The following is a 27,156-nucleotide window of genomic DNA, read 5'->3' on the forward strand; positions in this document are numbered from 1 at the left end:
CAAACAATCAAACTGGAACAACAGATGTAAACTGGACTGGAAGGCAAAAGATTTGGATCCTTAGACATAACAATTATCAGCTGTAACCTGCTCAGATCACAGGCTCCAGTCTGGCTTGGTGCAATCAGTCATAACATCTAAATCCAATATTATCAACCCAAAAAGTTTGAATGTTTTTCACCCTCATGTCCCAATATTTCCATTGTGGGACATGAACAAGTCTGTACACAGAGTCTTGTTGCAAAGTTATGAACCTTTTAGGCTAGTTTTTGGTCTCATGGTGCTTTAATAAAGCTGTGAAGTGTTGTGTGTGTGTGTGTGTGTGTGTGTGTGTGAGAGAGAGAGTTTCTTCCAGATCATAGAAGAAAGAAACTGCCTGAGGCTGCTAGCTTTGTGTCTCAACTTCCAGCAAAAGATCTTTTCTTCTGCACATCAGCAGTCTACTGCACAGATAGATAGATACAGTATAGTATGGTGAATAAGCTCTAACACACATATGCATGCATACACACACACACACACACAGACGCGCACGCACGCACACGGTCTTGTATGTCACCTTGCAGATTTCTATAGCAGGAGCTCTTGTCTCACACACACTTAATGCAGATCTGAATCTGACCATTTTTAGCTGTTAGAGGCTGAACCTGAACCAGCCACCCAACCAAGCTGTCACCCACAACCACATACACTCACAAAATGTGCTGACTCAACCTGCAACATATACTACAGTCACTCCTTCACTGTCGAACCAAAAGAGGATGAGGGGTGTGAGCGGACAGCGAGGAAGGAGGACAATTTTAGAGCCGATTGCAAAAATAAAACTGCAGGAAAAGAACAACCACAGCAGCAATACGATAAGAGGGGGTCTGTGATTGACATTCAACACAGCCAACAGAAAAGAGCGGTGACACACATAGTCACCAAATAATCACAGCGTGCAAGCTAGTCATGCATGATGGCAGAAAGAGCAATGACGTTGGCTGTGATGATGAGGAAGTGTTTTCCTCCACTCTCCCTGACTTTCTGGTTTGTGTCCCAGTTTAACTAAATCCCATTAAAAAGGCTTTCATCTCACTGCACTTCATTACTGGCATAAATGCTGCAGCTCACCCCAGAGAGAGGCAGGGATTAGACGAGACGAGCTCATCTAAAATGTTACGCTCTCGAACCCCAGCAGCTTTTTTAATAAAGACACTCACTTTAAATTCTCCATATTGGATTATCCAAATAAACCCTGCAGTGCAGGAGGTGTCACGAGGGTCGGCCTTGTTGTGTTATGCATAGGCTTGCGTGTCCTTGCGCTCGCTGGCAAACAATGGACTGGATTCCGGCGGCACAGGTTGCTGCAAGTTTCCTTTTTAAAAATGAGGATGGGTGCACCAATATGGCTGGAAAATGTGAACAAATTCGGGGAAGAGACAGGAGGAGAGAGAGAGGGGGAAAATAAAGAGGAGCTTTGCAGGCATGAGCGAGAAGAGAGAGGACAGCAGGGAGGGGGCCTGGCATTGTGTGTGTATGATTGGATGCGATGGGTCAGAGGCTTTCACACGCATTTATGAATGCTTATTTTAAGCAGAGCCCAAGCTGGGCTAATCTTTACTGCTCGCCTGAATGAGGGTGCTGATTAAAAGCTAATTATACGCTACAGATTTGGCCCGTAGTGAAGACTCTGCTGATTTGACACAGCTTGGACTCCGGCCTGGGTGCATGCCTGTGGGCTTGAGCTCCAGATAGCCATGCGTGTGTGTCTACAAATCATAGTGGAACAAGACGTCAGCATGCATGATGGATGCTGTGAGGATTGCGTTTATAGCGGCGGTGGAATGTAAGCAAGTCCATTTACAATTATTGACGTACAGTATGGTACAGTAAGGTACTCATCTAGTAGCACCTTTCAATACTTTTTATTGGCCAACATTTAATTGACAGCTTTAGTTAATAGTGCAGAATAATACCAGCTGCAACATTAATATGCCTCTTGCATATGTCTGCATTAGTAATAATTATCCCATAATGGATAAATGATGATATAACTCCAAAGGGGTCACTCAACTGCGTTATGCGTTGCTTGATGATTCAAGGTGTCCTGTGGAGTTAGTAGCGGTATGAAGTAATGTTTTCAGAGCGGGCTCAGTATTTTGAGTGCACAAAGAAATGAAATTAATAAATAAAATATTTCATTATATATTTTTTTCTGTAGTAAAGGATTTGAATACTTGTTTTACCACTGACTGTGTATTAGTAGAATGAGGGTAAACCTGCCTTCGACTCACGCAGAAAAGTTTGCAAAATGGCAGCAACAAATCATGAAACATGACATGACTGTGTGCTGTATGTTCGCCTTCTCTCTGCAGCTCTGTTCACAATCAATTTTTTCAGCTTCGTTGGAGCTTTGTCACCTCATGTTACTCTGAAAACCGGTGGTGGAAGACATATTCAGTACAAAAATACTCCACGACAAGTAAAAGTACTGCTTTCAAAAACGCATATAGATAAAAGTGCAAAAATATCAGCAGCAAAATGTACCAAGTGTGAAAGTATTTTATTGCATTTTACTGTTACAGCTGGTTTAGGTGGAGCTAGTTTGAATTACTGCATTTATTCAAAAAAAATGGTTTAACTGGTTTAATGCACCTTATCTTATACTTTTATTATGTGTGTTTTTAATGTAAAATCTGAATCTGAAAAGTATCCAGTAGGTCAAGTAAATGCAGTAAAAAGTACAAAATTCCCTCTGAAAGTAGCAGTAAGTATCCTAAATTGCACTTAAGTACAGTATTTTGAGTACTGTGGTCTGAAACTGTATACAGATAGTATTATATCTTTTATTTTGACAGTACTGTAGAGAAAACATCTTTAATAAATTAATACGTTTGTAAGCATTTTCTGTGCAATGCATGCTGGTTATATATCATTTTTTATTGTTTTTTATAGCTGACAGTAACAGCTCATTCTTTTCACCTGCCTGTCCACCTCTTTGATGTCTCATGCCTTCCTTTTTAATTCTAAATAGCTCAACATCTGAGTTATATCTCTGCGTGACTGGCTTTGACTTTCATCCATCTCCATATACGAACTCTTCCAGGGCCTCGTTCCCCTTCCTCTCATCTAGCTGCCATTTCACCACTCGATCACACTGACAGGAGGGGGTTAATATCTCTTATAAATGCAGCGAGGAAGAGAAAATAGAGTGAATCCTTCGCTGCCTGTTAGCATCTTGTCTTTGACATCATTACTCCTCCGGCATGGCGATGTTCCACGCCTGTGACCCTCCCGCAGGAACTAACTCCAGTGCAACACCACAACAACACACGCAGAAAACAACATGTCTCACAGCCAATTGCCTACGGGGCGCTTTACAGTCTTTGGCTATTTATGTCTCGGGCAGTGACACAGTCAGTTTGTTCAACTGCTTATTTTCTTACCAAGCCTGCAAATAGTCACAGCGAGCATTTCAACAAAGCGGCATATAAATACGCATTAGCTTTTCAGCAGCTGCACGACAGAGATATTTGTTTTCTGTGCGAGCCGAGAAATGAAGGTTGATGTTGGCGACGGGTGAAAGTAGCTGGCTGTTTTTTAAGCCACATTTTGAGTTTTAATCGTCCCGCTGGCAGCAGGTTAAGATAGGGGGGAAAGAAAGCGTTTGCCTCGTATCTTGATGTGCTGTTACATCAACGTGGCCGGTTCAAAAGCAGTTTCCACAGCTGATGCAGAGACAGAGGAGCAACAGCCTGCAGCTGCTCAGGCGTCTTGTCAACAATAGAGAGAGGACAACTCTACATGCTCACCTTCATGTCAAGGACAAAATAATTCACAGCTAGATCACACCTGGTCACTGCCTGCGTGTGTGTGTGTGTGTGTGTGTGTGTGTGTGTGTGTGTGTGTGTGTGCGTGGAGAGAAGGGAGTGGGGGATTTGTTTGAGAGCTGGTGTATGACTGGAGGCATCCTGACAACTCCAGCCTTTCCTCTCTAACTCCCATTTCTGCCCCCCCGCCCCATCTCCCCCTCCCCCGTTCCTCCTCCACCTTCCTTGCCTGTCTTTATTATTAGTGGCAGCTAGAGGCAGTGAACCGGAAAATTCCCATCGAGAAACAAACCCACATCTGCATATTACAGCCCTGTTTCACGTCTGCCATGAGCGAATAAATTAATACATGAATAACAATGAAAATCATCCATGAGTTGCCTCGCCTGCTCTCTAAATGGCATTGTGTGCGTGCGCGTAGAAGTGTGTGTGTGTCACTGCATGTTCGTGTGTGAGAGTCCGGAGGAGGTGTAGCTGTCTCTTTTGGCCACGCTCACCAGGGAACTGAGAGTATTTGCATAAAACCTCTAAGAACTGGCATACCTACAGTACAGAAGGTAAGATCACCAATCTGGCGATGAATGCTGACACACCAGTTCAGTCCCGTCCTTAGAAACACCTGTGCAGTAGATCACCATCATTATACTTCACTCTGCGCATTTGATTGATTTCCTTACCTAATTTTGGAACAAATTATGCACTAACACAGCACTTCCTTATCATTTATTTTTGCCTGTTTTAATTATATTCTGTGTTATTTCTACAGTTGAAGTCGTCTCCTTATCTGAATGGGCGCTGTATGTTGAAGAGATTCTGAAACCTTCTGAGACAAATTTGAGATTTTGGGGCAAGACAAAATTGACTTGGCGGCTTTAATTTATTTTAATTAATTCAAATTTTTCCTCATAGTTGTGTTGTGAAAGTCCAACAGAAATAAAACGGCAAGCAAGTTCTGTGTTGTCCTTTGAGAAAAAGGGAAGAAATGTATGCTTTGGTTTAATGACGGCGCTCTCTTTGCATTAATTTGTTGGAACACAGTTAGTTCTCCGTCTATGTCGAACTTGTTGCGGCCAGTCAAATCATTTCGTTTTAAACCATATTTGGTCAAAGTGGTAACATCAGTGTTTTATCACAGGCAGACGGTCACAGCCAGCCAGCAGTCTGCTACACAACACAATGAACAGCCCAAATTAGCTTCTCTGCTAAAGTCTCTTTCTAATATAACTTATAAACACAAACGCACGTCTTGTCCTGCGCCTCAGCTTTTTTAACAAGCAACCAAACAAACATTCATCAGGAAAGAGTACACTGCTGGGCAGCTCATTAACAGCATGTAAATGTACATGCAAACATCACTTCAGTCCAGTTAGACGCAGATGTGGTCCTGTACTCTTCAAAACCACTAACAGCACTCTGTCTGCACGTGACATGTAGGCTACAGTACAAGTGTGTCATTCCCCTGCTGGAGCTCAGCCTGCCAGCTACTGTCAAACAAACAGAGATGTGGATGTCCCCCCTTGCTGCCATTTCCTCAAAAACTTCCCCTTTAATTATAAAAACTATTACAATGGATTTAAAAAACACTTTAAATGCTGTTCTTATCAATGTTGGTGTGCACAGACAGCTTTGTGCTTACTTTTTTATACACTAATTTTGCGCCTGTTATTATCTCACACTCCTGTCTTATTTAATCAGTGCATGTGTGAGTCTTAAATACAAATGCACCACTTGAGATTGTCGCATGCAATGACGATAAAGTTATTGAATCTTGAATCATGTCTTTGCCTCATGTAAAGGTACCATAAAGGAGTTGGTTGAAAGTTTAAAACTACTAATAGTTCCTAATAATATAACAAAACTGTGCTTAAAAGCTCTTTCTGTCAGACTAGAAATGAGCAGTGCACTTCCCCACTGCATCCCCGTGCATCCTAACACTTTAAGTTAATTACGTGTTGTCGTTTGATTTAGTTCCAAGTGTTGTACAAACATAGATCCGTTTGTCAGTGTGAAATTAAGGCGCAGGGACGTGAGGATGTGAGTGTGCGTGCAAAAAGCTACTGTCATCTACGCCAGTGAGACGTCTATTTCTGTGTTTGTTAGTGCACCATACGTGCCCTCCTCCCACTCGCACTCTCTCTTCCCATTCCACCTAGTTTACATGTGTTTACTAAAGCTTGTCTACTTCAGTTTTGTGTACGACACGGCGAGGGTCTCTGGAGGTCCGCTGTGCAAGCAAAAGCTCTGACGCTGCCAGACTACTTTGCTCTGACTCATCTCATTGGATGTGATACCAGAGCTCTCACGAGATTACATCAAATTCCAAACTGTTATGCTTGAACATCCCAACGCTTGCAGAGGAAGAAGTCAGTGACCCTCCGCAGAGCTGCGTTCTGGCATCCCATAGTGTGCCGCTTCCATTGGCGAGGCGCTGGGTGTGAAAGATGGGAGGTACGTGTGAACTTTGGGAACTGTGAGGCAGAGCAAACTTTAAGGGGCCATATATCATGTGTCCATTAGCAGGCAGCTCTGCCTCTTTCAGTAAATGACAGTGTTTGTCTACGTCTGCTTCTCGCTCTCTCACACGGCGCCCACTCTCTATTCAGGCCAGCCTCTCAATCTCCTTTCCAATCTTTACCCCTTCTCTCCATCTCAGTCTCGCTGATGTGATCCTTCCCATCTTACAGCCTCCATCTTCCTCGCTCCTCTCACTCGTCTGTTTTATCACTCTCTAGCTCTCCTGTATTCCTGCCTACCTTTCCCTCTCTCTAACCTCCATCTCTGTCCCTGGATGCAGCTGGTAATAAGTCACTCTGCTGTAATTTTGCCCTTCTAAAGGCCTGTAATGATGGGGCTCAGAGGATGGCTGAGGTGGAGGAGAGATGAGGGGGGGTTAAAAGGACTCTTCTCTGCCTAGAAAGAAAGCCTTTCATGGGCTTTTTTTTGCAATAAGCCACTGGGGGAAGAGGGTGAAACTGGCCAAAGGAGAAAGAGAGTGAGAGAGGCTCATCAGGCCACATTGTCCTTTTGTACTTTCTATATCAAATGTAAAATATATCCATTGATGTTCAGTGTGTTGGAGGAGCTGGAAAAAAATGACTCCATGCACACAAACACTGACACAACAAAGAAAAAGCCAAATGACTAAAACTCTCTTTGCAGACGGAGAATAAAAAAGGAGGGCGAAAGTGAGCGAGAACGAGAGGGTCGCGCTCGCTGACCAAATTGATAAAATACTGTTGAAACTGACTGATATTTTCTGACATTTAGCAAACTGGCAAACAGTTCAATTCATTTAGCAGATACGTCGGCGGCAGCTGCGGCAATATGGGTTTGTGTATCAGACGAGCCAGATAAGGGCTCACAGTGAGATTCGTTTGGCCTTCTCCGCAGACGGAGCCGGTCGACCTGTCAGAGCCCGGGTAAACACAGACATCGGATGATTTCTGAGAGATGTGGCCCTCTCCCCGTGGCCTTATAAGCGGCGCTTCTCATGTTTCTCGCTCCACTAGGCCCTGTGTGTCGACCCGATACGCCCGTTGACCTTTTTCCAGAGTTTGAACTGCCGTCACACAGAGGGGCACGCCCTGGGGCGAGGCAGAGAGGGGGGAGAGAGAAGGACAGCGAGCGAGGGGATCCGAGGTGGAGGGGTGGGAACAAAGTGCACGACTCCACAGCCATATTGCATTTCAGGAGATTTGCCAACAGCAGGAAAAGACACTGAGGGGAAGAAATGGTATTCTGGGATGATTTGGGAGTATGGTGACTCAAGCAGATATAAAACAGATCAATGCAACCTCATTATCTTTTTCTGGCGATATTAGTTTTGAGTATTGGAGCTTTTAATGTTTGCCAAGATTGCATAGAAAATAAATGTTTTCATGAATTAGACATAGCCGACAACCATCAGCTGCATTGTAATTTCTCTGTAAGCGTTCACTAGACTTGATGAAATCATCGAAAAAGACCAACCAGGCAACACTTGATGTACAAAGATGACGGACAGTAAGGCCGCTGCACTGACAGCGCACACAGTCAGCGTATGCACATGTACTGTATATCCGAAGGCGTGGGGTGGGGGGAGTCATTTCCCTCTGCTGGGGTAAAAAAAAGAAAAAAAAGAAAAAAAAAGGAAAATGGCGAGCAGCACAAAAATAAAACGCAGATGCGCAAATGCATTCAAGCAGAAAATCCTTGCCTTTAATCCAATTCCTCACGCTTTATTAAAACAGAGCCAGAGAGATAGAGTCAGACAGGGACCGTGATGAAGAGGAGAGGAGGCTCACATTCCACAAACATACACCAACACACACGCACGGCAGAAATCAAAGGAAAATGAGATGTGGAGGACCATGAAAAAAAACAAACAAAAAAAAACACAAATGCAAATTCTCTCCCTCTCCTCCTCACTGTCTCTCACAGAAAGACATCCGCACATGACACGTTTCTGCCTTCCCACGAAGCTGAGGAAGATTAACACAAACACAAACAGCCGCACACGGGCAGGCAGTGTGTCGTCAGGCTGTGGAGTTACACATCCGCATGCACCTCTGCTGGGTCATATCAGGGCAGGCTGCCGTCCACTCTCCATCCCTTTGCTCCCCCCTCTCTCTCTCCACACCCTTCCATCATCATTGGATCATCTGCTCTGAGACGGAGGGTTATTTATAGCACTGGACGAGCATGTATGAGCGGGAGCGAGTGCGTGAGGCATTTCTGTCGGGGGCGAGGTTTGTTTTAATTGTCCGTCTCCATGTTTTGATTTATCTGGCAGCGTGTCCTTGGCCAAAAAAAAAAAAAAAAAAAGAATAAAAATGCTAATTATAAAGGATTAAGGCTGCCTCAGAGGACTGGACTCGCTGCTGCTCGCTGGTTGGTCAGAGGAAGTCGGAGGCCTCCCAACATCTCCGCCTAGAGCGGCAACACTGCGGGAGAGAGGAAGCAAATGGGGTTTCATGCTCATATGCACCAACACACATGTGCCTACTAGCTAACACACGCACATTAGCAAACAGTGAAGTTGGGCGTTTGAGTTGCCTGATGTTTACAGAGCGTCTTTTAATTTAAAAAAAAAAAAAAATCAGATGCAGTGATAAATCACAGGAACGAGCTACAATTTCATAATTACTCCAGCAGTTGAAGCTATAACCAAAGTTGCAGACATGAAACGTGGCAAAGTCAGACCAAAGCTACCAAAATTTGATCTTGAGACTTTGTCGAAACTCTGCGGGGTGCCTTGAACGTGACATGAAGGAAGAACAAACGCACCTAAAAGAAGCGACAGAGCACAGCCAGACACTTTGAATGTTTAATTATTCGGCCTTTGTGTTGAAGGCACTTGATGTCCACTGTGCAGAAATTACTATTAACAAAACCTTGAAACCAGAAAATGTTCAAATGCAAGCATTCAAGCACGTGACGGACTTTCAGGGCTCATGAAGATGTGCGTACCTTGACTTGCCGTTGACCTTGAGGCTCCTTCTGACAAGACATGAGACGTAGACTTGCTTGATTGACTTAACTCAGTTTTGCTTGAAAGACTTAATAATAATATGACTGTTATCGCTGCCATGATGAGTTTGTTTAGATAAGAAACATTTTTTTATTTAGTGTCTGTGTCTTCCTGCTCGCTGTCCTTGAGCAACGTACTGAAGTCCAGACAGCAGCTTGTGTCGACTAAATGTGCCGAACGACAACTCTGCAGGGATGTAAATGTAGCGCTTTCAATAACACTCAACAACAATCAGACCTGAGGACGTGAAAGGCGGGATGTGAATTAAAAAGCCTGAACGCAGACACAGCAGAAGCTCTTTGAAGGCGTATAGTGAACATCTCTCTGCGCACATGTTTGGATGCACTGACGCTTCACACGTGTGAAAAAGATCCTGCCTTGAGAGAATAACTATGAAATAAGGAGAATAAGAAGCAGCATCTGGGCCTAATTTCTGTTTTGAAGTTCGACGGCAAGCACGACTCAAACTATGAGTCACACACATCACCTGGAATTACTGAAAATAATGATGAAGCACAAAGGCTGAATGGAAAATTTGGTTTCACAGCACTCGAGCGGGAAAGGTGCTTTTTTTTTTTTATTAATGAGGAAATTATGCCAGTGATGTAAATGCATTAAGTGCAAATGCATTTATGAGATGTCTGAAATATCCATCCAACGCCAGTTTTCACTCTGTTTTTAAAAAATGGCATTGAAATATCGCAGGCATTGTGATTGTTTTTCTTGTTGGACAGGATGAAATATAGCCAGCATTAGCAGCCATAAAAGACATGACAACGGAAAAAATACCTTGTGGATTTCCTTTGGTTTCCTTAAGTTGGTTTATTCTATCTTCTGGAAACCTATTTGCTGCTTCCTGCTTGATGGCAAACACCTAATTTCTGCAGGAGTTTTGGCCAAACCTTCAACATTCCCTTAAAGGAGCAGCACATCAATAAATCACTACCACCTTAATTTTAGCATGCCTGTGTTAAAAACAAGCAGCCCGCTGTTCACAGTGAATTTTTAATAGACCTCGTTATGAAACATTAAGATATAAATGGGCACAAACTGCAAAAATTAACACCCAAACTCAAACATCTGGACTCCGTCTCTCCATCCAGATCTGTCAGCGAGCTCCTCTACATGTTATTCTCCGCGATAACGGAGTGAAATCACTTAATCACTGGCACATTGCTCTTGCGGTAGGACTGGCTGCACCACATGTCCGGCATCCACGCCAGGAGGAGGGAGAGATGAGGAAGAGGAGAGACGAAGGAGGGGAGGACAGGAGAGAGAGAAAAAGAGCCTGAACCCACTGTCAGCTCAGTGAAGCAGAGAGGGAGGGAAACACACGCCGACATGGAGACGATTCGCTGGGAGTAACACACACATGCGCGCGCGCGCGCGCACACACACACACACACAAGCACATTGATTTAAAAGAAAAAAATGTTGTATTCTTTATTCATGGAATCCATAAACCCATAAACATCCATACCAGGCACAGATGCTTAACTGTACATATGTGGGCTGACATAAAAACAGATGAAGCACGAATTTATGTTTCCTCAGCACAAGCTACACATTCTGCAGCATTTAAGAAAATCTAAAAATATCCGAAGCAGACATGCAGGAACGCGCACACACGTGCACAGACGCAGCAGAGGGGCGGCGTGGAGCTGAGGACACAGCAGGGCTGGCTGCCTGAGGGAGTCAGCAGAAGGTGAGCAGAGATAAGGCTGTGTGATTGTGACTGCATGTCAGAGAGAATCTGCACACCACAACAGTTCAGCATCCCCTGCGCCCCACACACACACACACACACACACACACAGACTACACAACACACAAACACATACTCACAAACTTTTTTTACATGCAGTCTGCATCACCTGCAGCAGTGTACCAAAACAGGGAGTTTAGACCACGTGCGGCCTGGGTGTATGGCGGAGTTTCGGGTATATTACAGGATTTATTAAGCTTTTTCCATTCTTGCCGGTCTGCTGCACCCGAGCAACCTGACACATGAAGCCGACAACAAAGGCAGCATGATAAAACACAAGTTGCACTTGAACACGCAGCAAAAACTGGAATCTACGGCGAGCTGCCTGCTGACATGCACGTAAGAGGAAAGGAAATCAAGGAGGCACGAATAAAACAAAGCAGGTTATCATTTTATCACCGCTTTCAACTACATATCTGATAAAAAGCTGCAGAGCTGGGAAAGCTTTGCTTTGCTTTGCTTTCACCTGCTGTGGTCAGTCTGTAGTCTTTTGTTTGTGGGATAAAAAAAAAAAAAAGAAGAGTTGCTGCATGAAATCAGTGAAATGACTGAAGGCTCGGCTGAGCAGCCAGTTGGACGGCTCCTTCTTGCCGGCTGCCTCCGCCGACTGAACGCGCTGAATCAGGCAAACAGCCGCCGATAAGGGCCGATTAGATCCAACAGTGCCAGGGCCTTAAATTCTGTGGAGTGTGTATGTGCGAATGAATGAATAAATATTTTTGTGCTTTGTGAAAGGATAACACACACATTTCCAGAGTGCGTGCACGCAGCCACACATGCACATATAACACAGACACGTACACACACACACATAAAACCATATAGATCTGTATTTTTTCTGTTTAGACTCATGGGCGTGTTATGGGTGAAGAAGTTCTCACCAAAAAGTCGGACCGAAGCACTTTGTGAATGAATGCTCGCTTATAAGCAGAGTTCTTATGTGCTGATCTCAGGCCTTGACCACTAAAGCAGACGAGTCTGAAAACAATGTTAGCTGCTGAAGGTTTTCCGTCAACGCTGGCATTTTCAGAGCAGGTTTCGAAAAGTTTTGCTGCTCGCGCTGACAAAAATGTTTAAACGTCCTCCTTTATCTCCCATTTTCGCAAACAACAAAATGCTGCATTTACACTCGTGACAATCGCCGCTGATGACGCGCTCTTCTCCTCTGTGATTGTTAACTCTCCGCCTCAATGGAGACATGTGTTGCTGTTGACACATTGTTTGTGCGTCTATTGTCAGATGAAGCACAGCTAAAATAAAGCAGAATTTGATTGACTGTCATCACGGCTGCCTAACAAATTCCTCAGTTACTGCACAGAACTCCGGAATTAAATCAATACTTCATACTGAAGCAGACTTCTGACAAAATAAAACAGAAAAATAAGTCAATAACAAACCCTGAATTAAGCAATCACAGGAAGAATCACAGGCAAGAGAAGAAGGCCTTTAAACATTACTGTCAAGCTGATGCATGTTGGTGAAAAGTTTGTAATATCACAATCATAAGTCAGCATGTTCAGTTTTTACCTGTCATGCAGGTGCAGGTGGTCCAGGGGGCACCGGTGCTCCCCAGAATTATTACATCAGTATAATGTCAGTGTTTTTCAGCCATACTTCTTAAATTCAGGACTTCATGTTGTTTATTAGTTTGAAAGGCTGGATGATTACTGTTGCACCTCTTTAACAGTCGTTATTATTGGGTCCATTGCTGTTTAATTTCTTCATCATCATCATCATCACTTCATCTTATTGTTCCATAAAGGTCTCTCTCTGTCTGTCTGTCTCTCTGTCTGTCTGTCTCTCTCTCTATCTGTCTCTCTCTCTGTTTGTCTGTCTCTCTCTCTCTCTCTCAGTCTGTCTGTCTGTCTCTCTCTCTGTCTTTCTGTCTCTCTGCATCTGTCTCTCTATCTGTATGTCTCTCTCTCTCTGTCTCTCTCTCTCTCTGTGTGTCTGTCTCTCTGTCTCTCTGTCTCTCTGTCTCTCGCTCTCTATCTGTATGTCTCTCTCTCTCTGTCTGTCTCTCTCTCTGTGTGTCTGTCTCTCTCTCTCTGTTTCTCTGTCTCTGTCTGTCTGTCTGTCTGTCTGCCTGTCTGTCTGTCTCTCGCTGTCTGTCTGTCTGTCTGTCTGTCTGTTTCTCTCTCTGTCTGTCTGTCTGTTTGTCTCTCTCTCTGTCTGTCTGTCTGTCTGTCTCTCTCTGTCTGTCTCTCTCTCTGTCTGTCTGTCTCTCTGCATGCGTGTCTTATTTTGAACATAGCTACGTCACCTTGTGCTTCAGCTGTTTGCACATCCAGTTTTCCTGAAGCGCAGCCAGACTTTTCACTCTGGCTGTGCTTCTGGTCTTCACTCATCAGACTCATTGGCTCAGTGTGGATGCAGGTCCAGGATGTGCTTTTCATGGTCTCTGTTTAATTTTCACTCACTTGTCACAATTGAGAATTATGCAGATTTCCCGAAACCTTTCATGCATATTAAACTGACTCATTCTCAAATTCCAAAAAGAGTAATCATTTTAAACTGCTTTGTGTATATCAAATTATTTTAGCCTATTTGAAGCAAATGTCATTTAATTTCTGAGGAGCATTGGAGGGCTTTAGATCACCACATTTACAGTGCAGTCGAGTCCCTCTCAATCAGATCCATTAATCGTCTCCATTACAAATAAGATACGTGATTCACAAAGATAATTCCTCAGTTTCTTTCATGGAGAGAAGATGAACAAAACATGAACTTAACTGTGCGAGTTAAGCACAATGAATCGCAGCGTTCTCACTCGCTATAATTCAGTATTTCCTTCCAGGAAGAGTACAGTGTGAGGACGGCAACATCCCATCCATCTCTTGCAAGGACACAGATACAAAGACAGCCCCTGATCACCACCCTTGGCTTTAAACTACTCAGTGTCATAAAAAAGAAAAAGGAAAGAATCAAAAACCTCGCTTTTGACTTTCCACCATGGCTATGACAGTTGTAGGCACCTTTCATTCAAATATAATAGGAAGGACAAGGAAATCCACAGAAGTACTGAGAAAAGTGCTAATTAAAAACATTAAAACAGGCTGATACAACCAGCTCTTCCTTCTATAGCAAAGAAAGACAAAGTGACAATAAAATGACATTTAAATAAACTGCATCACCCTACAAACACTGAAACCTATGAAACGCTGTCATCCAGTGTTTTGTGTAAGACCTTTGAGCTCAGAGGAAGATGCTCTGGTCACTTTGGCCATTAAAATAATCATCTGCATCCAGACTAAGAATGCATTATCTATCATGCAACCGTTAAAGCAGCACTACACAGGGTTTTGCAATTTGCCCTACCTATTGCATTGCCTTGCTCAAAGGTTTATTGACTCCACAGAGATTTCCCCAAACATGCACATCTAACCACTGAGATGAGACCGTTTCACTTGCTTTTAAAGATTTTACATCCTGATGCTACCAGATGTCATTTTCAGATAGTGCTTGTTTAAATGCTGCCAAGCTCTTTCAGAAACGCAGACGCGAATGTGCAGATGTAAACACACATGCATCCGGCTAAATTATCTGCGAGGCCCTGTTGGCTGTTGACAGTGTGCATTTCTGGAGGGCAGATGTAGGCCACGGCTAATTCAGACAGACGTCTTCCAGCTCGGGAACCTGCTGTGCTCAGACACAATCACCCTGTTTCTCAGTGTCAAGACTCAGCTAGCATGTGACCCCTCAGTCAACCGGCCTCTACTCGCATGGCAATTTGAGCTTGAACTAGGTTTTCAAATTGTTGGTCCTATTTATTTCTTTCTCTGAGGGGCATGTGAGCTTGCCCCTGTCTGCGTACTTTTATACTTGTGTGTTTTGAGTGTGTGCTGTGTGTGTTCGCCTCCGTCCGCCCTGGCGACGGCTGAAGAAAAAGCAGAAGGCAGAGCAGGAGTGTGAACGAGTCAAACTTAACTGACAAACTGAATGCCCCCCCAACCCCCCCGGAGCGGAGTCCTAATCGAGGCTGTGACTAGAATGACAAAATGTCCAGCTTAACTCCAACCACATCACTCCCAGGAACACAACCATCAAACACAACCAGCACTTAATTAGCTTCTCGCTTGCTGACTTCACTCAGCTCTGCTCCACTTGTATGTGTGTGTGTGTGTGTGTGTGTGTGCATGTGTGTGTGTGTCCTCAGCCCAAGGCTCTGTCTGAACACATTTCAGCAAATAGAATCCAATTTGTTTAACTTCTATTGAATACAAGTAGGGGGGTTTGGCACACAGAGGCTGGTGACAGAGGACTGTGAACAGTGTGTGGGATTCTGTTAATGTGCATGGCCCTCTTGTGCTAAACAGGGTTGCGAAATCCAGCGGCGGAGCACTTGAGCCAGTGCTCAGCACTTATATCTGATTGTGCCACTATGAACAAAGTGGTCAGCAGAGCAGCGCTCCGTGCCTACCTGTGTTACTTGGCATCTTGCCATTGCTGATCTGCTTGAGTCTCTTCTGGTGGGACTTGCCGTTGTAGTGGATCTGGGCCTGTGCGGGTGAGTTGAGTTGGATGTTGCAGACCTCACACAACGTGTAGCTCCGCTGCTTTCTCTCCCTTTTGGGTCTGTGGAGTGCAGAAGGCAGGGTGCCCCCTGGTGACTGCTCGTCTGGTACTGCACCCTCGTCCTGGGCTTCGCAGCGAGGCTCGCCGTCCATCTGCACTCCCGTCCCGGCGCCGAACCCCCTCCTGTCCAGCTCGGCGCTCGGCAGAGCTGACGGGCTGAACGGACGTTTCATACCTGTGACAGGAGAGGAGGACAGGATTAATTCAAAAGGGACAACATAGTGACAGGATGAAAGGCCAGCATCGCTTAGAGGTTCATGTTACAATTTAGGTGCCATTCCACTTCATGCACAAATGTTTTTTCAGACTGCACATGTCTGACGGATGCAGTGCTAGCATGTGTAACACAGCAGTGAGGCCGTGTGTCCTGGAGATGGAGGTATCAGTGTCTGACCTGGATCACCCAGCATACAAAGCCAGCCTGTTAAAACCTGATAGCTGCACGACACACAGGCAAAAAATACCCCTGATTCCCAAAGCTTTACAGGAGTGTGGAATGTGACCCCGTTCTTGTCTGCTGTAAGTCATGCTTGTCAGCACCCTCCGAACAAAGAGACACCTGCACTGTACACACACACTCATGAAGACATCAGAGAACAAAAGACGGACTGGGAACAAATGTGTACATGATCGCACTGTGCAGTGAGAGGTCCAAGCCGCGGTGGTCCTGGGGTGCAATGGCGTACCACTTGGGGGAGACAGAGTGCTGTAGTGTGGCTCTCTGAGGACCAGCGAGGCCCCTCTGTCAAGCAGCCTCACTTGTGATGACTCCACGCCTGTTTGCTGTCTGTGCTCGCCTGCAAGCCAAAAATGCTGCAGCGGTGGCTGCGCTGCCTCTGTGCAGGATCTCAGCCAAGCGGTGCCTGGATCGGATCAGGAAACAGGACAACAACTGGGAGTCTGGGGCTTATGAAGCGGCTCTGATGATGTTTGCTGACATTAAGGTTCAAATTAGAACGCATGAATTACGGAAATAACAGCTACTGTTGTGTATATATGTGAGTACCCAACCCTCACACTTCTCCCTCTAGCTGTAAAGACTTCTTGTGTTCTGGCTGACCTGCATATATTTGGGGGTGACGAGAAAGTGGGACAGTCATATTGAATGAGACAAACAAGCAAAGTGATGTTTCTGTCAAAAAAAAAAAAAAAAAAAGGCAGCCGCTTGAGCACCTCAGTTTTTCCATGGAGAGCTCTGTGGTCAGAGAAGAAGCCTTCCCAGGATACACAGTCAGAGAGAAGAGCCGTTTGTTTCATATGCAGCTTCTGTCTCTATAAATAAATGAAAAGGTAAGTCTACAGTAGCTCTGTGAAGGATCGAGACATCATCATCGGAAAAAGTCCCTGAAATACACCCAGCTGTGCATTTCTGCTGCTGGCTTTTTGCCTCCGCCTCAAGTTATTTACGTAAACACCCAAATCGCTCACACACACACACACACACACAAACAGCAAAGTGGAGGCTATGATGCATACATACCTGCATGCATGAAAAAATGTGGGTGCACGCATGCACACACACACACACACACACACACACACACACACACACACACACACACACACACACACACACACACACACACACACACACACACACACACACACTCCTCAAAAACACATTAGGGCAAGCAGCCTCTATGAAAGCTGCTATTCACGTTGCCAATCTGGGAGCACTCAAGAGGCACCATCAGATGTTTTCTCAAAAGCTTTGAGCAACGCTGCTCTCTGGCACCGAATGAAAAAAATCTCTGTGGTCCTTAACCACGCAACCTCCTCACACTCCTGCCAAACTGCTCCGCTAGCCGCCCCAAATTAGCGTGGTAGTAAAAACAAAACCATCAACGAGAACACAACATACAGAGCCGTCGCAGCCTCGCATGAAGAGGCATTTCATTAACGCGCACGAAGCACTCACACATAACGGACTATTAGACGATATGTCCAGCCTACAAATGTATGCGCTGACCTCATTTTGCCATTTTGTGATATGCCTTTCTTCTTCTCATCATAAAAACAGTACATTTAGCTTTGGATGCTAACAGTGGTTTTTGTTTTTGTGCAATTCTAAAGCTCACCTTGGACATTCACTGGATATTTACGCAACATCACACAAAAACTGGGCAGAGTGCAGAGCGGAAAGTATTTTTACCTGCTACACCATCTGCATTTTGAATGTGAGTGGCCTTGTTGCAGAGCTACAGGAAAACAGTGACACAAGTGTCTTACATGGTGCTTTTTTGGGTTCATTCCGACTCAGTTTCGTTTTCAGTGTAACAGATTTCAACAGATCTTCACATTTTCTAAATCAGCTTCTTACTATGAGTGATGGAGTCCGACACGAACGCGTAATTTCCTGTGAAAGTTGGAGCCATTTTTGTTATTTTAAGTGTGAGATTTCTGCTTTTCTACCTTTTTCTCTGTTTCTTTGAACTCATTCAGAAAAAGGTGGATAACCTCCATCCAATCCAATGTGATCAAACTGCACCCACACAACCCTGATGAAGCAGATTAGGTGACATATTTGACTCTTAAACAAATAAGATGGTATAAAGAAGGTATTTTTGCAACTTCAATTATATTAAATGTTCTTAAAAAAATACTTGAATAGCCTTCAGAGACTTTAAAGACTCATGCAGCTTTAGGTGGAGGCTGTGTGAGACAAGAGTCCATGCTGTGTCTGCACACAGAGATCTGTAGGCTGGGCAGGAGATTGTCAGGGGGTAACCCTGGGGGATGTGAGGGAGGGCAGGAGGCTCTGCCAGCCTTGCCATGTCCGCTGTTTCCGCTGTCTGATGTGCCCCTCCGCCTACACCTCCTCCCTCGGCACATGGGAACCATCAATCACCGCTGTGATCTTGCTGAAAGGCCCAGGCTCACCCAGCATACCGGCTCGGCAATAAAAACTCTATTTATGATCTTGTGTCTGCTGCTCACTGATCCTGAAATACTTTAGCACTTCTCCCCAGCTCAAACCAGCTCTAACCACTGGCCCACCGCGATGAGCGCCCCCACCCATCCACTGTGGGCACAGTTGGCATTGCGGGGGGGGGGTTGTCGGTTCTTCCCAGTGCAGGCAGAAACTGGCCTCCAGATGGACCAGTGCAAACACTGCAGGCATGTTAGCAGCTACTAAATCACACTGATGAGAGGGGGACACCGACAACAAGTGCAGGCCAATGGGCGAGCACGTGCACACTCCTCACATGCGCGCACGCATGCATCGGTACAGTTACGGGCACGGTTGCCCTCGGATTCTGTAAACAAGGAGCAAGCAATTCGGCAAACATGCACAAATGAACAGAGGCATTTAGACTCGACTGAATTCATCCCCTGCTGCCCAGAGCACATGGACTGACCTCAGCAATATAAACAAACACAATCAACAAAAAATGAAATCCAATCAAGCGAACAAGCAGAGCAGCAGCCAGAACACACAGACATATTCTGTGTGCACTGCCTCAGAGGAGATAAACACACGCAGGGAGGAAAAGGAAAAGGTAGCGAGCGGAAAAGAGTCCAGACTGAGACTCCAGTCAATAGTTAGCATTCCTCACCATTAAGCCGTTTTGACAGTGAGGGATGTAAGCAATATGACTGCAGGCGAGGATGTTCTGTTTCCCTCTCTAACATGTATCAGGCGAGTTAGGAACCAAATTTTCCTGACAATCCACCAGAGCTCAGGGCAGTTCATCTAGTCAGGTCAGTGACGGCAGAGAGATGGAGTGGAAATATGGGAAAGCGAAAGAGAGGAAAAAGAAAGTGAGGTTGGCGAGGGGAGCACAAAGGCGCTTGTATAATTGCCATTATCGAAGTATCATTATTGCCATCACCGCTGTATTGTCGTGACTGCAACTACAGAACGGGCCGAGGCCTTTGAAGCTCCATGTCTTTGTGTCCAGTGTATCAGTGTTAATTATGTAAAGTCTCTCTCTAATGAGTGTAATTATACAGGAATCGGCACTGCGCTTATTGAAAAAGAGGCATCGACTGCAGTGCGGCTGGCTCGGAGTCGGGCGCTGGGACCGAGCGCTTGCAGTCCTTGTCACCTCCAGCCCGACAGCAAATAAAAAGCAGTGGCACATAAATTGATGCGTTTTCTCTAATCTCTGTTTGCAACAGTTCTTTGGTAGCGCACAGGGAGGGCAAGTGTTCACAGTGTGTGTGCTTACTTCTGTGTGTGTGTTTGCTTGTGCATGAGAGTGCATCATTGTGTCCTCGCAAAAAAAAAAAGTTTCGCTGGGGGAAATTTATACAGCATCAGACTGATCCTATCACTGAGGCTGTATTGCATACGTGTGTGCACGTGTACGCCTGCGCAGGTTAGTACACACATTGGACAGAGGGTGTTAGAAAAGATAAAAGAGCAAGAATTTAGAGCAAAACAGAGAGGATTAAAGAACCTGGCTAATAAAGAGAGGCCAGTTTACTGTATATAACAAGTAAACAAACCTGCACATCCAGTGTCGGCACACCAATTATACATGCTGCTTCTGAAGATGCATATCTGCTCCATTGAGAGTGAACGCCTTTGTGGAAAACATGTGCAAGGGTTTAGAATGAAGTGGATCCTTCTGGCCTGTTTGGAGCTAACAGATTAGCTAATGCAGATTGCTTAAATGCACACTGCAGTTTAGGAAAGCATACATTGTGCGGTGCTATGTTGCACCAAATATTCAGTGCAAATTAGAGCCAAGTGTTAAGCTAATCTAGAAGACTCACTGTGTTACTCTGTATCTGTTTTCTCTCAGATGATAGAAACTGCACTGATAGGCTGAGTCGGTCATTAGTGTTTGCGGCATGTTTTCTTGTCAATCCCTCCAATGTTTTTCACTCTGGACAAAAGTATTGGATCTAAAGAGGTCAAAACTCCAGCAACACTTTCAGCATATAGAACAACTGTATTGTTAGAGCAATGTGTGTTGGCTTGTGGTCCATCACGTGGACCTCATACATGATTGTACTGCATATGATTGGTTGGTTGGTCCCTATGTGACAGGTGTTGCTGGAGTTTTTACCTCTTTAGACTTTTTTCTCTTCCCCATTCACCTTAGAAGGAAGCAAAGGTGTGTCAGAACTCCTGCTCTGCTTCAAAAGTATTGGATCAACAGCCTAAATGACCAAGAGTCCCCAGAGCTGCTGCTGGCACGGCTGTAACTGAGAGTCTAAATGCAGGTGACCCTTTCATCGGTTTAGATGGAGATCTTATTTGTTGCTTTTGTCTTGCAGCTATAATTGAAGATGAAGACATGTGCTGTGCACGCTCTTTTCCTCTTCCATGCTAAGCACGCAGTCAGCGAGCAGTCACATATCTCCCTCCCTCTCTCTCACACAGTGTGTTCGTCTTTGCTCTTTATCCCTCACTTCTTCACTTGTTCTCAGACTCATTTATTTCCACATCTCCAACATGCAGCCTCCTGGAAGCAGCTATTAATGCGTGCCGGATGGTCTCAAATTAAGTGAAAGACAGACTCTCTCGCTCTTTGAAAGTGGTTGTGTGTGAGCACATACACAATTGTATATTCATGTGGCTGCTTGTGCAAGCATGTTTGCATAGGACAAAATATTTTTCACATTTTCCATGTGCTACTACGGCTTAGTGGGCCTTTGTGACAACATGGTCAATAGTCTTTACATGAGCATGTACTGCCCTATATGAATGGTACTAAATTGCAACCCCCCTTTTGATGTAACAAAGAATAAAATTGCAGGCAATCTTCTGGCTATGCTTTCTCTGGAGTGCTGTTTCATCTCTTCTTTGAAACTTAAAAAAAAACTGCTCAGCATTTAAGCTGAAGTGGTACTTGATTGAACGGCATTGAAAGGATGGTGTGAATGGAGCCTTATAGATGTGCTGTATGAGCTATTTAACAGTACATCTATAAAAGCATGAAGAGAGACATCTGCTCATGTTGTTTGGCAAAATCAACAGATGCAATATATATGTCTTTTATTGAACTTTAATAACTATTTAATTGGCATATATCTAATCCAAGAACTTTGAGAGATCAACTGGATGAATATTTTTCAAGTCCTTCAGTCTACTGAAGTGGTCTGCGACAGATTCCGCTGTAGCTTGGCACAGTTTTTATTATGTGTTTTTAATGACAAAAGAAAAAAATTGCACATAATTAGTTCAGATGCAAAATAAACTTTATCCAGCATTCCAGTCTCAGGGGCTTTATTGATCTTACCGAAACATTTGATCAAGTATTTCTTTGCATTGTGACTGTATTCATTCAAAGACCCGTGTCAGACAAAGACCCGTGTGTCCCGTCTCTCTCTACGGTCCTCTTATTACATTACATATTTCAGTGGACTGCCCTTCCTGTGCTCACGCCTCCGATCAAGACCAGCAAGAGTAATCGATGCCAAAAACCAGGTTTGACGATTTGCGAGAAGCGCACAACCGCTGCACTGAATAGGCCGACTCCATCCAGTGTGGCCCTATTCATCTTTCAACCACAAAAAACAGACCAGTCCAGTTTTTGCACTACTATCCAAACATCCGTCTGCCTCAAGCGTGCTAAAGTTAGCTCATGCAGGAAAACAGGCTCATATTTGCCTTGTTCACATTTCACCACAAGCTCAACTGGGGAACTGCCCAACAGGAGTAACCACAGACACTGGGAGGGGTTCCATACAACGCTAGATATACTTAGACGTGGCTCAGCCACAGTCACAACATACACACACAATGCACAGTCAACCAGCTGCCCACACACACACACACACACACACATACACACAGATGAAGAAACAAATCATCATCCTCCCATTCTGCAGGGAAAACGTTTTGGATCACAAGCGGCTTATCTAAGAGGTGTTTATTTTACAGTCTGCGCTGGCCAGTGCTTTTAACCTCTTGTCAGTCTCTGCCTGCCTCACAAACATCGGACGCAGACTTGTGGCAGAGCCCTGGTCAAAGCGACAGAAACATCTAGAAGACGTGTTTAATAATTAGTTCCCAGCCAAGAATAAAACCAATTAATTTTTAATGGGTGGTTGTCTTCATCCCAAGAGGCATCTGCTGGCCGAGGTGTTGCCAGTGGCGTTTGGCATATGCCGAGGTATTTGGATGACCAGATTCAGGAATAGCATCAAGGACATTTGCCACCACTGGCTTGAACATGCATGGCTCATAGAATCACTCAGAATTATTAGTAGTGACTTGCCCTGGCTTCCTCTTCACTTGCTTTTACTGTAAATAATGCCAGAATATGCCAGTCAACCATACCAGATGAAAGTATTTACATGAAGTTTCATTTAAATCATACATTTATAGCCGGCTTTATCAATCTCAAGATACAGATGCTGTGAGCTCTGTGAGATGATGGGATTAATTCAGAGCTGACTGGACATAGATTTTGCAGGGAGCGCAGACAGATGTTTTGCTTTTAGATAAGAGACTCTAATCCTGCATATATTAAAAAAAAAGATAAACTAGGCTAAGTAAAAGTGATGTGTGCCTCTATCAACTCATCTCCTTCTCTAAAAACCAATGCAATTATTGTCTAATACGCTCCAATAGTTATCTGCAGAGCCCATCCAGGCTCCCACACTCCGGTGACAAAACCAAGTAATTTTCCTCCACCGCTTGTGTGACAAACAGGTATTGCATGCACTCTGCAGACAACAGAGGCAACTCTAGCCTGGATTGCATGACTGATGGAGATGGGAGGAAACAGATTGCCTTCAGGACAGAAGAGACGAGGAAGAGGGATGGAAGTTGGGCACAGGTGCGGCGCCGCTTTTTCATACCACTGAGATTGAGCACAGAAAACAGCTTCTCAAAGAACCTCCCTTTCTACTTCACACTCCTGCATGCGCGACACGCAGCATCATCGCACGGAGACAAACACACACCCCCCCCTTCATGTAAACATGTTTTTCCACAGATATGTTTTACAGTGGGCAGATGATTCCAAGTCTTCGGATAAAAAGTACACCACAGTGAATCAGCTGGCATCTGTGGCTAAGAACCGCTTCTGGTCTGCCTCTCTCGACTGAGAGGCAGCATACATGACCTCATGCAGCCTCTTATAAGCCATACATAACCGAGGAATCCATGATGTTTTCGACCGCACTCCACTCAGACTGACCTAAACAGATTCAGACACCTCAGCTGGCAAAGAGAGGGGCAGAAAGTTAAGGGCCCCCGCTGTCATGACAGTCATGTTCGTCTTTTCCAGCAACACATCACCGCACAAGCCAGGGCTCTGCTTTAAATCTGTCACGGCAGGTTTAGAACTGTCACTGTGACGTTTTTACAGCGCAACCTCTGGCGACAGCCTTACCTTAAAGGCTTAAGATGTTGCAGTTTGAAAATTATTTCCAAAGTATTTCCAAAGTATGCTGCCTGGGTTGTCATGGCAGATGAAGGTGAACTTAACTTGCAAAGGATACTGTTAATAATTTAAACATACAATAACTGGCTTCTGGCTAACTTGGGGGCAGCAGAAACAAGCTGTGAACAGAATTTGCCACACCTTATATATTGCTTATTTACACATTCAGTTATGGAGCACCATTAAAGTCAACTGGAGTCGAGATTCTTCCAACATTCATTCTCTTTTAGCTCCGATTTTAGTCTCTACCTACTCTCAAGTGAAATATCTGGCTCTGTAGCTGCTAAATGCTCCCATATGTTCAACATGTTGCAGTCTGCAGGTCGTTTTTTTAAAGGTTTTTCCATCGAAAATGTCTGATTGTTGCTAAACAATGAGTTTAAACTCACCGTAAAGCCCTGGAGAGCAGAGGGGAGCTGCAGATTCGAGTGATAATTCTTTGCAGGTTCATACAAGTGACCCCTTTCACATTGTTGTCATTTGATATACTGTCATTCTAAAAATGTTGATTAGAGCTGCTTTGTTTGCATGAATGGGATCAGAGTCAATGACGCATCCACAGGTAGGAAATTAATGAAGTAGGACAAGTAAAGTCACATGCATGCCATCAGCATTAGCTTAATTATCAACAATTATCAAACAGCTTCATCACACCTCCTGGATTAGTGTATGTAAATCCTGTCCTCCTAAATCCTGTATGTGCTGTAAAAGATATTTTTAATGATGTAATTTTAACTGATAATTGAAAGGATTTCTGCTCTTGTGTTTAGTTTTACTCTGTTATCCATTCTCAAGAAGCCCAGGCTGTGTGTGTCACATAGCAGTCACACCTGTGCAACAAACATCCTGCACAAGACCCGCCGACCTGAACAAGTCAGAGGGCAGCACGCAGTCGCCACCCAGCTCCCGCCTCCTCGGCGCTGTAAACACACGTTTCAGTCTCAAGCACAAAACTTCCACTCGATTTTTTCATCTCGTCTTCTTCTATTTACCACTCACTGGATCTACTTGATGACACCTTCAAGGGAGGAGGTGCTTCGTTGGTGCCGGCGCTGCTGACGAACACTCCCAACGAGCGGCTTCTTTTCAGTGGCGTGGCGTATCAGGGCCCGGCTGGGGAGAGTTGTAATTACTGCAAGGATTTGATTGCATTAGCCTCATCGCTACCTGTCCTTAATGACATTAGCTCTGTAGGAGGAAATTCATTAGACACAGAGAGCTGAGTCGGTCTCCCTCGCATGCGGTTAGACACACTGACAAATTGCCTGCTCCATTGTAAACAAATGTAATTCAGCGAGGCGGGTATTTATGCAACAAGCGCGCAAACATCAACTCCACCAACTTCGACTCAAGGCGTCTGGCATCAAATGTTGAAGTTTTATGAGAAGGGGGCCAAAAATGGGGAACGTGGAGGAGCTGTGGTTTCAAAATGAGACGCACGACATAAAAACTGAACATATGCACGTTCCCACAGATGAATGGACACACACACACACACACATCATCAGCACTGCAGGAGGCGGTCTCACAGGAACAACCAAAGGCAGAGCTGTCCCAGTAAAGGGAGATGAAGAGCACTGCTGCTGCTGCTGAAATGCTGTTTCAGCATGTGGGTAAGCGAGTGTGGTTCAGCTGCACATGTCTATCTGTGTGTGTGTGTGTGTTGTGGTATCTAGGAGTGAGTATCCAACTGTATTATCCAGGGATCAACTATGGTGTTGATGCTGGCATGCAAGCTGTCCTTGCCAATAAGCTGCCCCTGCATCCATCAGTACCCATCGCACTCCCAGTGCCAGCTCCGACAAGAGGAAGGATTATCTGCCCAGAACTTCGAGTACTCGTTATTTATGTTGCCATGCTACTCACAGGGACACACAAAGAAGAAAAAGAAATTACTAGAGGGGAGGCAATATATATAGACGGTGGGAAGATGAGTGCAGTGACTGAAAGTGGCATAAGAAGAATGATAAAGAGAGTGGGTTTGACATATGGTGCATGCACACTGCAAAAAATCTCCTCTACATGCAAGCAAAACATTGTGTAATCCAAAGCAACTGCTTGAATTCAATAAAAAAAAAAAACATTTTTCCGGCCACCTGATGAATGTAAGTCCAGTATTCAAACTCCTTTTAGCTTTGTTCTGTTCCACCACCAACTGCTGAAACATGTGGCAAATGCTCCACTACATTCACAAGCAAGGTGCTATCTTTGTTGTGTCTGCTGTTTGTTGCTGTGCAAGTAGCGTACAGTCTGTTGCTAGAGGTTTTTCCCCAACAGCTGCCTTCGGTTGCCAAACACTGGGTTGAAAGGGCAGAGCTGCAGGCCTGAAAGCCAAAACAATGAGCCAAAAGAGACTAAAATGGGTACACACAGCTGAATGAAGCTGCAGAACTGAGCGCTATTGTGTATCGATTTGTCAAAACTAGATTATTTCTTTTTTGATTCATCACAATTTAGGATTCAATATCTTCAAGCACAACTACAAAGAAAGATCTGGAAACAAGGCATGCATTTTTCTGCTTCTTTACACCAGACAGCGAGGTGCTTCACTAAGAAGCTGTAACACAAACACAGATTCGCACTATTCCCCACACCTTCATCACACATGGTTCATGCAGGTCTCCAATCTACAATGCATCATTTTTTTAGCTTGAATTGTGTTCTTCCCCCCCTGACAGTGATGTATATAAAAGTTGCGTCCTCTTAAAATAGGGCTTGATCACTCTTGTTGTTGTGAGATTTGCTTCAAGTCAACTAGATTATATATACAGTAATCTCATTTAAATAGTTTTGAAACAAAGATTGTGCCTTTAACACAGAAGAATGAAATGCAGCATTATTTCTGTATGGCATATAATGAAAAAGTGATAATGCCTGAAAGGATTACAAACCTTTAATGAGAAAAAAATCAGATTTAATCATGCTAAAATAACATACGTGCTTCTTCAATCGCCTTTTTGCAGTGTAAGCAGGAGAGAGAAAACCAGGTGAAAGGAGAACAATGCTGTAAAAAGACTGACGTGGTGCATGAAAGGTAGTGACGCATGCGGCTCCCGCTGAGTTCAATTCAGTCAGACCTATAAACACATTAACACTGGCCACTGCCACAGAGCCCCCACTGCACACACTGCTGTATATCACCATGCA

At 44.5% G+C, this 27,156-nt stretch overlaps 1 protein-coding gene across 1 annotated transcript in view; it reads right to left on the reverse strand.

Moving 5' to 3' along the window:
- Window positions 1-15,792, reverse strand: part of znf385c (zinc finger protein 385C) — a 77,946-nt gene extending 62,154 nt beyond the window's left edge. The window contains exon 1 of the mRNA XM_041956831.1: window positions 15,507-15,792. Coding sequence (XP_041812765.1) covers window positions 15,507-15,753 — 247 coding nt within the window. The 5' untranslated portion in view covers window positions 15,754-15,792. The remainder of the gene's footprint in view (window positions 1-15,506) is intronic.
- Window positions 15,793-27,156: the final 11,364 nt, after the last annotated feature.

Source organism: Chelmon rostratus, chromosome 17, assembly GCF_017976325.1.
Source record: "Chelmon rostratus isolate fCheRos1 chromosome 17, fCheRos1.pri, whole genome shotgun sequence".
In the NCBI taxonomy this organism is placed as follows: domain Eukaryota; kingdom Metazoa; phylum Chordata; class Actinopteri; order Chaetodontiformes; family Chaetodontidae; genus Chelmon; species Chelmon rostratus.